This window comes from Vigna angularis, chromosome 10 (genome assembly GCF_016808095.1).
Source record: "Vigna angularis cultivar LongXiaoDou No.4 chromosome 10, ASM1680809v1, whole genome shotgun sequence".
Taxonomy (NCBI): Eukaryota; Viridiplantae; Streptophyta; class Magnoliopsida; order Fabales; family Fabaceae; genus Vigna; species Vigna angularis.
This window is the reverse complement of record NC_068979.1, coordinates 22,185,381-22,200,654: the sequence shown is the minus strand read 5'-3', so window position 1 is coordinate 22,200,654 and position 15,274 is coordinate 22,185,381. Positions and strand designations below refer to the sequence as shown.

General features: G+C 38.3%; 3 protein-coding genes across 4 annotated transcripts; 2 read left to right on the top strand and 1 right to left on the bottom strand.

Annotated features, from left to right (window-relative positions):
• The first annotated feature begins 2,652 nt into the window (after nt 1-2,652).
• On the top strand, nt 2,653-3,408 carry LOC108336727 (glycine-rich cell wall structural protein 1.0). Its single transcript, XM_017573193.1, has one exon. It carries the CDS (start codon nt 2,653-2,655, stop codon nt 3,406-3,408), a length of 756 nt encoding a protein of 251 aa, XP_017428682.1.
• A 1,847-nt stretch (nt 3,409-5,255) lies between these two features.
• LOC108337384 (glycine-rich cell wall structural protein 1.8) lies at nt 5,256-6,781 on the top strand. The gene has a single exon (XM_017573904.2). The coding sequence runs from the start codon at nt 5,313-5,315 to the stop codon at nt 6,549-6,551; it is 1,239 nt and encodes a 412-aa protein (XP_017429393.1). The 5' UTR covers nt 5,256-5,312; the 3' UTR covers nt 6,552-6,781.
• A 3,839-nt stretch (nt 6,782-10,620) lies between these two features.
• Nucleotides 10,621-15,274, bottom strand: LOC108338465 (ubiquitin carboxyl-terminal hydrolase 21). Of its 2 annotated transcripts, XM_017575365.2 has the most exons (9): nt 14,558-15,274; nt 14,349-14,469; nt 13,952-14,062; nt 13,574-13,740; nt 13,080-13,409; nt 12,840-12,962; nt 11,812-12,385; nt 11,522-11,719; nt 10,621-10,917 (listed from the first exon to the last, which is right to left on the bottom strand). In XM_017575365.2, the coding sequence occupies exons 1-9, from the start codon at nt 14,942-14,944 to the stop codon at nt 10,910-10,912; spliced, it is 2,019 nt and encodes a 672-aa protein (XP_017430854.1). In that variant the 5' UTR covers nt 14,945-15,274; the 3' UTR covers nt 10,621-10,909. The 2 variants fall into 2 exon arrangements, with proteins under 2 accessions (XP_017430854.1, XP_017430853.1); XM_017575364.2 differs by lacking the exon at nt 10,621-10,917 and having other exon boundaries at nt 11,191-11,719.

The window sequence follows — 15,274 nt, the reverse complement described above, 5'->3', positions numbered from 1 at the left end:
TTCGGCTTTCCACTAGGAGTTCCTGGAGAACTTCCTAGCAAGAGGGTTTTACCTCTTTGCTTTGACTCTGACCTAGGAGTTCTTCCTAGGGAACGGGCTTTACCGTTCGGTTTTGCACTAGGAGTTCCTGGAGAACTTCCTAGCAAGAGGGCTTTACCTCTTGGCTTTATGACTCTGACCTAGGAGTTCTTCCTAGGGAACGGGCTTTACCGTTCGGTTTTTAACTTCAGTTTGTTGGCGAGAGGGATTTACCTCTCGGCCGAGTGGGATTTACCTCTCGATCTTTGACTTCAACCTTCTGGCTAGAGGGATTTACCTCTCGGTCTTTGACTTCAACTTTATGGCGAGAGTGATTATCTCTCAGCCGAGAGAGATTTACCTCTCGGTCTTTGACTTCAACTTTCTAGCAAGAGGGATTTATCTCTCAGCCGAGAGGTCTTTGACTTCAACTTTCTGGCGAGAGTGATTATCTCTCAGTCGAGAGAGATTTACCTCTCGGTCTTTGACTTCAACTTTCTAGCAAGAGGGATTTATCTCTCAACCGAGAGGGATTTACCTCTCGGTCTTTAACTTCATCTTTCTGGTGAGAGGGATTTACCTCTCGGCTGAGAGGGATTTACCTCTCGGTTTTTGTCTTCAGCCTTCTGGTTGACGAGAGGGATTTACCTCTCGGTCTTTATCATCAGCTTTTTGGTGGACGAGAGGGATTTACCTCTCGGTCTTCAACATCATCGAGAGGGATTTACCTCTCGGTCTTTGAGCTAGGAGTCCTTCCTAGTGAATGGACTTTACCGTTCGGCTTTGCACTAAGAGTTCCTGGAGAACTTCCTAGCGAGAGGGTTTTACCTCTTTGCTTTGACTTTGACCCAGGAGTTCTTCCTAGGGAACGGGCTTTATCGTTCGGCTTTGCACTAGGAGTTCCTAGAGAGAGGGTTTTACCTCTTTGCTTTGACTTTGACCTAGGAATTATTCCTAGGGAACGGGCTTTACCTCGGCTTTGCACTAGGAGTTCTTGGACAACTTCCTAATGAGAGGGCTTTACCTCTCGACGTTATGATTTGTAGGATTCTATCACCTACACCTGAGCCCATGGAAGGCCGAGTAGTGGAGGCCGAAATGCCGAGTACCTTTGAGGCCGAATGGTCTAATAGTTGAGGCCGAAGAGCCGAATACCTGTGAGGACGAATGGTCGAATTCTTGTGAGGCCGAACGGCCTAATACTTGCGAGGCCGAATGGCCGAATTCCTATGACATGGTTGAACACTTGATGCCAAATTTGGCTAAGTGGTGAGTGCATCATTGGACTCTTAATAAATCTTGAACAATATTATAATATTGAATTAATATATTTAAATTAAATCATGTAAATTAAATAATAAAATGAATCTATATCAAAATAATTATCTGTAAAGCCGTAGAAGCTTGTTGACGTTAATGGTGAGACTGCATCCTTGTCCGGTTCCTTGTGGTGATAAGGGATGCCCCCGGCCCCACGGTGGACGCCAAAATGTTTCGGTAGATATTTTTGTGGGACGGAGAGACGAACCTTTCTGACGTGACTTTGCCGCTTCTGGATGACTTTGTCGCACGCTCATCCTTCGATTCGCACCGTTCGCTCTCCTTCACCAGCAGAGGGGGGAGGTACCTATAAAAGATATTTCGACGCTCAAGTTAGACGTGTGATTTGAAGAGCCTCGACTCTTGGTTTACTATTTAGTGAATGGTTATCACTGTTTGAATATTTGAGAATATGAGTTGAGTATGAGTAGACCCTGAAGGGAACGTCAATGAAACGTAAGTGGAATGTACCTAGCTTTTGTCTCTGTCATTGTATTTATAAGTGCTTCATAGACGAAATAATAACAAACTTACCTGAAGATTCGGTTGGTTGCTCATAAACAGCTTTATGAATATCTTTAATCAGATATCCTTGATTATTTTATCCTTTGCTCGATTATTAGTTCAATAACTTAAATGCTAGCTCAATTGTGTCCCAACATCATTTAACCTGGTTTGTTGACGAGCGCTACTACAGTAGAGTTGACAAGCGTTGTTACAATAGATAGACCAATCGATCTTAAGTGGATGAACCGAACAACAGATAGATCGATCAGTCTTATTCCGTGACCGCTCGGTCTACATTACATACGATACATTTTGCATTATCTAAAGAAAAGGATACAGTGTGTTCATAAGCCAAGTGATGTATAACAAGCCAAGTGATGTATAAGGATAAGTCCACATCATGATCAAGTTGCTGAACTTGAAATTTGAAAGAAAAAGAGAATTGGTTCCGGTGGTCATGGTGCTAAGTGTGAACATCCAAGATGAATGATTCCGACATTCTAAAGAGAAAACGGATATAGGTTTTATCAGAGAAAGGAGAATAGGTTAAGAACATGATCTTGCGTAGGTAGCACAGTGATAAGTGAGAACATGATCACTGTAATGGTTGTGGTGGTTGACAGCAAAAGCACAGCAGTGGGTCTTATAGTGCGATTTTCTGTACTTGAACCCAACCAACTACTGCATGTGCAGTGGGCCAGACTTCGAGAAATTAAAATACACTTTAGGGCCCCTCCATTTGTGTAATGGGCCAGGCCCATTACTATATATACACAAGCACTTAGCATTCCAAAATCACACTTTGCCATGGCAACTTCTAAAGTAGTTCTCGGTAACATTCTCTTTGTGTTTGTTTGTTTAGGAATTTGCTCTGCTGCAAGAACACTCCTCACTCTAGAGGACCGTGTCAACTTGCATGTTGGCACTGTTGTTGGTGGATATGGCGGTGGTGGAGGAAGTGGCGGCGGCGGAGGAGGAGGTGCTGGAGTAGAGCACGGTGCTGGTGGCTACGGAGAAGGAGCTGGAGGAGGTGAAGGTGCCGGTGCTGGATATGGGGCTGCGGGTGGTGGACACGGTGGTGGTGGAGGAAACGGTGGTGGCGGTGGCGGTGCTGCTGATGGAGGTGGATACGGAGGAGGGGCCGGTAAGGGTGGTGGTGAAGGATATGGCGGAGGTGGAGCAAATGGGGGTGGTTATGGTGGTGGAAGTGGGGGAGGAGGAGGCGGTGGTGCAGGGGGTGCTGGTAGTGGTTATGGAGGCGGGGAAGGGAGTGGGGCTGGTGGTGGCTACGGTGGAGCCAATGGTGGAGGAGGAGGAGGTGGAAGTGGTGGGGGTGGTGGAGGAGGTGCTGGCGGAGCAAATGGAGGAGGATATGGTGGTGGTGAGGGAGCTGGACAAGGAGCCGGTGGAGGATACGGTGGTGGAGCAGCTGGTGGGGGTGGGGGTGGCTCTGGTGGCGGTGGCGGTGGAGGCTATGGCGGTGGAGGTGCACGTGGGGGTGGGTATGGAGGTGGTGGTGGGAGTGGCGAAGGTGGTGGCCACGGTGGTGGATACTACCCCTGAGATGAATACATTACCTGAGAAAATATGGTAGCTAGCTCGGTGTGGCTATAGTAACAATAATAAGAAAATGTAAGGGTACGAGAATGCTGATAAACTATTTATGCATTCTATTCTAATTTATGTTTTACATATAAGTCGAATGGGTTGAAGCTCTGCAAGATTTACACTAATATTGATGTATACACGCAAGACTCTTTACGATATTTGATTGGTGATGTATTTATTAATCATATACATGCAAGACTACATTGCCCTATTCCATGAACTTCCGTTATGAGTGTCTTTCTTGCGAGAAACTAGGTTAAAGAAGCCATGATGGAAAACATGCCAACTTGAAGACTTTGTTATAAAAAATAAATACGAACTTGCATCATTTAATAAATTACTGTAATATTTAAAACATAAAATAGAAACAAAAGTGCAAAAACAATAAAATTGATAAGATGAAATAAAGAAAAAGAACTGTACAGTAATATATTTTTCACTTTGAAAATGAAATGGAAAATATATTTATCATCTGTATAAAGAACTATTTTAACTACTTTTTTTAATAATTTTTCTACAATAAATTATGTATCACCGTTTTATGAGTTTATTTATTTGAAATAGATGAACAAACTATCACGTAAAAAAATTGTTAAAAAACATTTTTTTTTCTATAAAAAAAAGACTATTCTATTCATTATATAACATATTTAGTGTATGCTCAACTAATGCGAGATAAATCTTCCATGTGAATTGAGAATTTGCAGAGATGTTAAACTAGACTTGTTATAAAAATATAGATTATATGATAACACGTATATGAAGTCATTGTAATGCTGTAGTTATATAAGGAGTTAAATATTGATCATAAGTATGAATAATGTGTATTTAGTTGTATAAGCGAAACTGTGATAGAAAATATTACTCTTTTTTTGGATATAGTCATTGTTTGTCGAGTTTCAATATAAAAGAATCTTCAACCAGTTCGCATACAAATATAATGCTTGGAAGAAAATGTTTATATGATGACCCTTAACTAAAGTCACGTATTTTTAAGAAATACAATATTTTGTACAGTGTGTACAAAGCTCGGTACAACACGTATAAATCTTATTTGTCTTTTAGTCACGTTTTTTTTTCAATGCAGCAACTTAACACTAATTAAAGATTCATAACCTCCTTCTGCTTTTCTGGTTTTCTATTTATCTTTTCTGTTTTCAGTGTTTCCTTTTCCTATATATGTAATCCTTATCTGCTTGTATAAAATATACAATACACAAAATACACAGAGACTTCTTTTCTCTGCTTCCTTCTCTATTTCTCTTCTTTCTTGTGCTTAGGTGTTTGTATCACAGTTTGTTTCTTAACCACTTAATAAAATCTTGTATCTTGTAATTCATCGAGCGATTAACTAATTAAAGAAAAAATAAGGTAGTACTATTAGTAGTAAATTGGTCTATTATAGTGTTATTAGAATAAGAGAAATTAATGGTGGATGACAAGTGTGGTAGGGCATGAAAAAGGAATGGAAGAAGAAGATTATGAAAGTAAAAAAACAGTGGTGAGTGGCGGTGGGAGGTATAGGTAGGTAGGCATATAGAAAAAGGGTTTGTTGAAAAAAGAAAAGAAAAAAGCGTAGGTTTGTTGTATGGATACTGCTGCATATTCCGTTGGATGTGGAAGACAGCAGAAGCACACAATGAGAATGGTGTGAGGGTAGCTCCAGTATGAGTGCTTTCAGTGTATCTTTGTACATGTTTGCTTAATGGACCACACTGTGGGGACATCCAACTTTCATATCCATGTGCTTCAACCACTCTTTGCTCTCAACGCGCCTTCCCAATCCCTATAAATACCCTTCAACCTTCGTCACTTCTAAACCAACCTACCTTCTGCGATTTCATCTTCACTTCAATCCCATGGCTACTATACACGGATTTCCCACTTTTCTTTTCTCACTACTGTTGGCTCTGGGTCTATGTTCTGCTACAAGGACCCTTCTCACCTTTGATGCTGGATATGGTGTAGGCCATGGCATTGCTGGTGGTTATGGTGGTGCTGCTGCTGGAAGTTATGGAGCTGGTGGAGGTGGCGGCTCGGGTGGTGGCGGTGGATATGGTGGGGAGCATGGAGTTGTTGGGTATGGAGGTGGTAGTGGCGGAGGACAGGGTGGGGGAGTAGGATATGGTGGTGATCATGGATATGGTGGTGGTGGTGGAAGTGGTGGCGGTGGCGGTGTGGCTTATGGTGGTGGGGGAGAGCATGGTGGTGGTTATGGTGGAGGTGAAGGAGGTGGAGCAGGAGGGGGATATGGAGCCGGTGGGGAACATGGCATTGGGTATGGAGGAGGTAGCGGTAGTGGTGCTGGTGGTGGAGGTGGGTATGGTGCAGGAGGAGCACAGGGAGGTGGATATGGTACGGGTGGAGGAGCTGGTGGTGGTGCAGGAGGACAGCAAGGGGGCAGTTACGGGGGTGGTCAAGGAGGTGGAGGGGGAGCAGGTGGAGGATACGGTGAAGGTGGGGTACATGGTGGTGGTTATGGTGGTAGTGGTCAAGGAAGTGGAGGTGGAGCAGGTGGAGGGTATGCTGGTGGTGGTGGACAAGGAGGTGGAGCTGGTGGAGGATATGGTGCGGGTGGAGAGCATGGAGGTGGATATGGTGGTGGACAAGGAGGAGGAGCTGGTGGAGGATACGGTGCGGGTGGAGAGCACGGTGGAGGATCAGGGGGTGGTCAAGGAGGTGGAGCTGGTGGAGGGTACGGTACCGGTGGAGAGCATGGTGGAGGATATGGGGGTGGCCAAGGAGCTGGAACAGGCGGAGGTTATGGTGGAGAGCATGGTGGTGGCTATGGAGGAGGTCAAGGAGGTGGAGGTGGATATGGTGCTGGTGGAGATCATGGTGCTGCTGGCTATGGAGGTGGTGAAGGAGGTGGAGCTGGGGGAGGGTATGGTGCCGGTGGGGAACATGGCATTGGGTACGGAGGAGGTGGTGGAAGTGGAGGTGGGAGTGGAGGAGGTTATGGTGATGGAGGAGCCCATGGAGGTGGATATGGTGGCGGCGCCGGTGGAGGAGGTGGGTATGGGGCAGGTGGAGCACATGGTGGTGGTTACGGAGGAGGTGGTGGAAGTGGTGGGGGCCATGGTGGCTATGTTCCCTAAGAATTTGTCTACAAAGCACACTAGATTTCGAAGTGAAGCCTTGGAAAGAATAAGCATGATGATAATAATAATAACTTAACAAGCACCTTTTTATAAACTAAAGATTTTTATGTACGCAAATATATCTATAATTATTAATTGCATTACGGTAAAACTATTCTCTTCTTCTTGTACTTGTTTTTCTATTTATATGGAAGAAATATGCTGAGTTTGAGAATCTCTTTCTGCTCCATCTTGGTGCAAACAATCACGTTCAATTACTAGAAAAAAAATATTAGTTGGTACTAATCTCTAAACTTACTCTCACCAAATCACATTATACCTGATATCCTACTCATCTAATATAATGAATGCTTATTTATTTGTTATATGGAAATGATTATTCAACGTGTTCAGTAAAAGTAAGATAAAACAATACATAGTAAATATTTTAACTAATTAAGAAAATTATACCAACTACATTCAAATGTATAGGACAGAATATACTGATCATTTAGTATTTAATTCCATTATAAGTTGGAGTGGTAAGCTAGAAAGTTCTATAAAAACAAAGGAGAAAAATATGATGATATCCAGGAAAAGAGAGAAGAGGGAGAAAAAATAGATACAATAATTGGTGATATAAAAGAGGAGAGTGAATAATAGTAATAACAATAATAAATATTATATGACTGTGAGAAAAATGACCGAATGTCTCCAACTGGTATTAACGTAAAGAAAATGCTAAAATGTCATAAAAAATTTCTAGGTCAGCAGACATTAAGATTATTGAAATATGAAGAGTTCAGAAATCCAAATTCGTATTCCCATACCATCTTGTGCTTTACAAATAACAAGAATAGTAATAACAAGATATATATTTATGTTTATTTAACATATATTATAGGAATAAAATGATTATATAAAATGAATTTTCATATTTAATATATATATATATATATATATATATATATATATAAATATATATAAAAAATATTAAATAACTATGAAAAAATTATGTGTATCAAAATATTATTTTTCTAAAAAAATAACATGAGTACCGAAAGTCAAATGCTTACACTAGTAAGAAAAGTCAAATCCCTTATACATCATTTAATATACAATTAATGAGTGGATTTTCTTTCGTCTTAACCAGAATAGTAATTATTAGTGGATTTTGGTAAAGGAAGTAATGAACATTACTTTTAGATACAAAATTAAACTACGTCGATTTTGCTAATTAAAGCGATAACATTTAAGTAGGTTAAATTATACAAGTGGAATGCTAAACCGTGACATGAGTCTAAGAGTGACATATCTGTCACAACCACAACATTTCTATTGGTGTTTGATTCCTGGGTTTCAAAAGGCATTAAAAAGGACGTTTTATCCTCACCTCCAAGAATTTCATCTTATATCCTTAAATTTTATTAAAATGACCATTACATCCCGAATTAAAAGGCAAAATAATTTTAAAAAGTTCGAAAAAAATCATTAATCAGATTATTTCTAAACCTTAAAAACTCTTTCTCTCTCTCACTTTCATGTACATTGACTTTGTTCTCCATTCTCTCGTTATTCTCAACTTCTTTTTTACTTCTTCTATTTGTTTCTTCCATTTCTTTCATTTTCGTTTGTTAGTCATAGATCCAACTTCCTTCCTCTTCCTGATTGTTATTTTTCATTGCATTTTCATTGAAGGTTGATCCTCTTTTCCCTTCAAAGTTCAATTTTTTGTTGATTTATTTTATGTTTGTACGTGTAGAATTAGATTGCATTTGTAGAATTAAAATTTGTATAGTTAGAATTTGTGTTTGAAGTAAATGAGTGTGAAAAAATAGATTAGAAAAGAGTTTTGGACAAGAGAAAACATTAATCTATAAATGAGCTTTCGTAAAATCAAATTTGAAAATTAAATCTATCTTCATCATATTTAGAAATCCGATTTTGCTTTCATCATATTTGGAATCCGATTTTGTCTTCATTGAATGTCGAAATCCAATAAAGGTAGAATCGAATTTTCAAATTCGATGAAAGCAAAATCAATTTTCCAAATTATTACAAATATAATTATGTAATTATAAAATACTAATACATTATTACAAATAAAAACTTTAAATTCAAAAAAATTAAAAAATAGTAAATAATTACAAACAAAAAAGTTTACTTCAAAATAAATTTAATTAATTAAAATATTTATATAATTATAAAATCTTAATATTTTATTAAAAAAAATAACAAAATATCTTAAAATTAAAAAACTATAAAACAACTAAAACATTAAACAATTCAAACATACAAAATTTTAATAAAAACATAATTAATTAATTAAAATAATTATATACATATCAAATACTAAAATTTTATTAACAATAAAACAAATTCTAATTATATAAAAATTAAATAACTATAAATCTTATTTAAAATAAAACTAAATTATTAAAAAAATTAAATTAAAATTAACAAGAATTGAATTTCTAAAACTGATTCTGCGTCCAGCGAATTTGGAAATTCAATTCTGCCTTCATTGATTTTCGAAATTTGATAAAAAGAAATTAGTTTTCCAAATCCGATAAAGACATATTTGCATTTTCAAATTCGATTTTACAAAAAACTCATGTCTATATTAATGTTTTCTCTCATCCAAAACTCCTTTCAAACCTATTATCTCACACTCATTTACTTCAAATACAATTTCTAACCATACAAATTCTAATTCTATATATGCAATATAATTCTACACGTACAAACAAACAATAAATCAATAAAAGAATTGAACTTTGAAGGGAAAGGAGCACCAACATTCAACGAAAAATGCACCGAATAACAGCAACCAGGAAGAGGAAGGAAGTTGGACTTGTTACGAACAAACAAAAGTGAAGGAGGTGGAAGAAACAAATAGGTGATGGTAAACTCATAGCCCAGGGTCCAACCACTAGAAGTATGGCCAAGCTCCTCCAAGAAGAACCATCTTTAGAAGGAAAAACAAATGTTTGCTTCACTTGGGCCATCATGGAAGAAGAAGGAGTAGTGTAAGATTTAGGCCTTGTATTCGGCCATGTAGTGTAGGTTTGATTAAGACTTGTATTAAGGCCTAAGTAGCATAAGATTTTCCTTAAGTTAGATATTCAAACCAAGTGGAAAGTGTGTGTCATGTGTCCAGCTTCCATTAGAGAGGATTTGTTTTTTAGAAGTGGTCACATGACACCTTAAGAGTGGAGATAATTTCTTTTTGTAGTAGCCACATGTCTCTCCACCATTGGAGAGGATTTGTGACACATGTCTCCCTCCTAATGGTGAACAATATTCAACCAAAGAGTGCATGGTGGCTAGGTTTCGCTTTAAGGTTTTCAAAAGATGCTTTTATGGTTAGAAGGAGACGTCATGGGCCTATAAATAAAGGTGTCCCCACTCTTGTATTTCATCTTGGATTAATGTGATGTTATGCTGTCAAATTATGGTCATGCACTTCCTAGATCAAGACTAGAGCAACCCTAGAGACCCCTCTAGTCACTTACCTCATGGAGTTGGCATAACCTCTCATTAAACCATCAAACTATTCACCATCTTCACCATATAGCCCAAGACTGTGAGTTATCTCCTTCACCACCACCATGGGTGCATCACGTTACCTTATCTTACCCCATTTTCGCAACTATACCGTCTATTGGGACCATCCCCTTGTTTCTTTCTAAGTTTTGGCCCAACCTAACTGAAGAATGTTACTATCAATAAGAGAAGGGAAAAAGGAATTGAGAGCAATGAGAGAGAAGCGTTAAAGTGAGAGGGAGAAAGAGATTTAGAAAGAATCTGATCAAAGATTCTTTTGAATTTTTATAAATTTTTGTACCTTTTAACCTCGAAATGGCTAATTTGATAAAATTTGGAAGTGTTGCGTGAAACCCTTAGAGATTAGGGGTGAAATGCCTGTTTGGAAGAGATACTCAAAACTACTATATGTTTAGGCTAACTAAGTGGTCCACTTTATATATAATACAAGAACAAATAATCGTAGAAAATATACATATATACATTATATGATATGTTTATAAAACTTGTAATAAATTAAAGTATAAAAGAAAAATAAATCCTATAAGATACTCTGAGATAACATTAGCTTGTTAGAAGAAAACAATTTATTTAGCCCCAAAAAAGATTAAAGAAAAACAAAAATTGAATAAATTTGAGGCCAGAAAACCCTAGAAAATGTTTAGCAAGTGCGCCTTGGAAATGCTGCGACTGATGCATCTCACAAGTGCGAGACCGATGAGCTTAAAAAGACCAGTGCAGCCAAAAAGAGTAGAGGCCAGTGCTCCACGAAAATGTGGATGCCAATGCACTTGAGAAAAGCCAGGGATGAAATGAAGACATTAAGAAGCCTAAGCATCTGTAACAACCAAATAATGACAACAACGAATCAGATAATTAGACAAGAAAAGAATAACAAACTCGAGTTCCAAATTTTTGTTTAGAGGAACTCCACTGCTAAGCATGCCTCACAGAATAGTATAATTACATATATCATCTTATAAAATAGATTTTAGTTTTAATTAAATCTCAATTGATTTATAACATGAACCTTGCCCTCCTCACTTATATAAGTTATTATATGTTATTAACTCATGCATATCTCTAGACCGGATTTAATTACCAACAGACATAATCAACGTCAAGATTATCTTATTTACGATGTTACTATTTATTATACATTCTTGTCCTCACTGGCTACATGTTACACCTGTGCAGAAAGGGAACATATACGGATAACCAGTACATCCATCCACTCTCTCTCGAGTGTGAAACTATACAATTCGGTGGTGATATTAAGAAGTCTAAACATATATATCACTCCTTCAGGCTTTACACCACAACAATTCAAGTACATAAACAAAACACCAAAAAGACCATTCACTGTGAAATTCCAGCTGCCACAGGGCGGCTGACAGATGTTTGGTTTGATTTTTTGCGATCAAGAGAGGTGGTTTTCTTACACTGCAATGAATCCACTTTTTTTCTCTTGTTTGAAGCTCCATCTTGAACATATTTCAAAAGTTCCCCTCTCCTTGAACCAGTCTTGTTCAGATATTTCACAGCTTCTTGTCGTTCAGGATCCTTGTTACACTGATTGAGTGGTCTTCTACGGCTCTGCTTACTCTCCTTCGATTTATCACGTAAGACACGAAATTTATCTGACAAATCCAACTCAAACTTATTAAACAAACAAATCATCCATAGAGATAATGCTGAAAAAAAAGGCAATTAGCATAATTATATTCACTACCTGAAGCATCATCAAGAGGGGAGGTGGGCGGAGGCGAAGGCAGAGATAGTGAACAAGCACTCTCTCTTAAATCAACAACTTCCTCACAATCATAGTTATTATCAAGACTAGCATTCTCCGTATAAGATTTTCCATCAATCATGGAACGACCATCCAAGGTCACCCTGTTCCTGGAAAACTTTTGGGTTTCAACATCTTTAGAGCTGCTATGGAAAGAAATGCTCTCCTGATTTGACCCGTAGAGAAGTTGTCCACAGCCATGAGTAGCATCTTTAGTGTCATTTGTTTCAGAAAAAGCAAGTCTGTCTGAACAAAAATAATCAAACGGAGGATCAGAACATCCTTTGGATACACCAGCCCCACCTTCTTCAGTACTTGGAACAAAACTGGGATTAGATTTAGCCATGTCATCACCAACGTCTAAAACAGACGTAGGAGATGTACTTGAAATATTTGGATCCAAACATTGCTTTTGAGATTCCATGATACTAGAAAACCATGGAGTACCCTGTCTTGCATAAAACAGTATGTATGCTTCCTGAGACCGTACAGAGTCTCCCGATACCTCAGTAACCTGAAGAAAAACCCCAGATACACATGTTTTAACTTTAGAATGAACATTAACCAACACAATAATTACAATAGCACAAACCACATGAAAAAGAAACTACAGAAGAAACGAACTTGTTTAAGCTATGGAAGACTAAATGTTGGGAGAATAGAACACAGAATGTTACCATAGTTCAATCATAGCAATTTTACATGCTTATATAGGAAACAAGGTAATATTAAACTAAACTAAACTATTTATGGTAGTATCACTTTTAACTACAGGAAACTGTATACTGAACATGTCAAACCAAAAGGCATGAACTATCAAACAAAGGTCAAATATATTTCTCTAACTTAATAACACAATAGCCAATGAAATATCTAGTACCATGAAGAAACATTAGGAAGAACTAACATTTTAACATCGAACACGTACACAAAATATCTACGAACATCTAAAGGGGAAACAATAATACCATTGAATCATCCAACTTGTGCCATGTGTCTGGACCAGAGCGAATAAAGCAGAAGTAATGCCCTGAAGTAGAAGAAAATCCAGTATGCACAACAATGGCATATAAATCATATTTCATCAGTACCTATCAGCATAAAAATGAGTCAGAACACAGAATTCATGAGGGAAACAAAACAACCAAAAAACTACACACGTGCAAAGATCTAGTAAATGTAAGTTCGGCAATAAAACCACAACTCACATCATTGTTTTGATTAGAAATGGTGTATGGTTGCAAGTCTAACTCCAATGGGAAATCAATATGCTTATCAATCTTCTCAACAAGAATCCCATCGGTCTTAAATCTTTTTAAATGAAATGCTGCAATTGATGGTGTCAAATCCAACATAAGCTGCTTCTCCATGGACACTTCTTCCTTGCAGCTATCACATCTAAAATTTGCGTCAATCTTTTCCACCTTAGTAAAAGATTCCAGAGCACTTGGAAGAGAATCTACACTTTCTATCTCTAAACTCATGTCAATTAACGGCTCATAAGTGTCAGAAGTGCAACCACAGCTACAACATTGAAGCTAAAACACAAACAGAATGAACAGATAAATATTAGCAATTTAGCAAACACAACATTGTTAATCAAAACCAAAACAAAAATTCCAACAAAAGATAACTATGCGAACACAAGACAAATAAAGGTGCCAAAACCCAAAGTGTTTAACAATGTACTTCACTGTCATACTTTGCTTATGAGACGACCACCAAATACTTTCTGTACAAGATTATCATCTTCAAAATTTAAATCGGTCTTCTTCAAATCTAGGAAACACCTTTCCAGTTTATCTAAAGCACACTGCATGAATTCATGGGCATCCTCCTGCTGATATCTTCTAAATCCAGAAGAAAAAACTGTAATGATGATAGTTATGGATTACAACAGTCATAAGTGAAAAAATAAATCAATCTTGCAGTGTTCAAAAGTTATATTTCACAAGCTAATCATGCAAAAGTTACTACTAGTAACAATCCTTAATTCTTCCAACCAAGTGAGTGGGCACAGATCCACATTAGACTGCGAGCTAGTTAAACAATCATCATGGAAGTCATAATAGAAGGATACAACTTAAATTGTTCACGAATTTCAAAGGTGAGAGAGTCCGTCCACATGCGGACAAGGAACGTTCAACCTGGTCACGAAAAGTGCATATAACACAGAAGCGATCCATGTGACCTGAAATTTCCAATCACAAAAATCAGAATCTATACAAGAGAAATAGACAGATACTCAAACCATACACACAACAGCAAGGAGCAAACAGATGTAAAGGCGCTGCTTTAGAAATTTCAATCCTAAAGATAATCCACCCCGCTCAATCAGTCAACCACAAAAGTAATGAACAAAGAGCTGATCATCAGTAACTGACAGGTCCCTCAACAATACTACAGATCACCCAATACACTAGAACTAAACACGTATAAACAACACCAAAATTAAAATTCAAACAAGCATAACTCACCAGGGCAGGGGAAATTATGAGTACACGCACGAATACCCTGAACTAGAGGCACTGTATGTGTAAAGCATTGCAGTATAGCATTGAGAAAACACGTATTGCCGAGATTCGAAAGTCCTGCTCCCTGTTAAACGGAACACAATATCATCAGTATAAAAATTAAGAGAAAAAACCATTAAAAAAATAAAGCCAAAGAAAACAACGACCACAACCATGTTAGAAGGCCCAATTGCAAAGACAGATTCTGCACCCATTGAACCCTCGTTCTCATCTAAGAGCCAGTTCCCTTGGGTAGTAACCCACGATTCCGGCGCCACCGCCGAGACGGGTGAACAAGAAGTCAACAGCAGAGTCGAATCGTTGTTGAGCTGCCGGAACTGCGTGTCCGTATTACAATTCTCTTGCGCAGCGTCCTCGCCGCAAACACCGTAACCCACCGGAAGAGTAGATTCTCCGACGGCCGATAACCGACCAGAATGATCGCAACAATCGCCGACCGATTCAGGGGGACATAGAGTTTCGGAAACGAAATTAGTAGCGGGAGAAACCTCCATTGGCCCCTCTGCGGACCTAGCGGGTGAAGGGAGTGAGAAACACATTGAATTTCGCGAGGCGGAGAAAAGTTAGGGTTGAAAAGTTTGGGGTTTAAATGATGTTGAACAATTGAACAATGACTAAAAATGAAGGTGGAGGCTTTTGAACTGAAAAAAATTGGGGGGAATTTGGATTATAAATCAAAGGATAACAAATTGGGAAAGCGGGGTTTGGGGGTTAGGGTTTTGATACGAAGAAGAAGAGGAGGGAAGGTGAAATTCGTTTGAAATGAGAGGGAAAAGGGGTTCAATGTTTTGAGATTTTGGCACCAAAATCATTTTAGCGAAAGTGACATCGCGGCTATGCTCTCTCTCTCTCTCTCTCTCTCTCTCTCT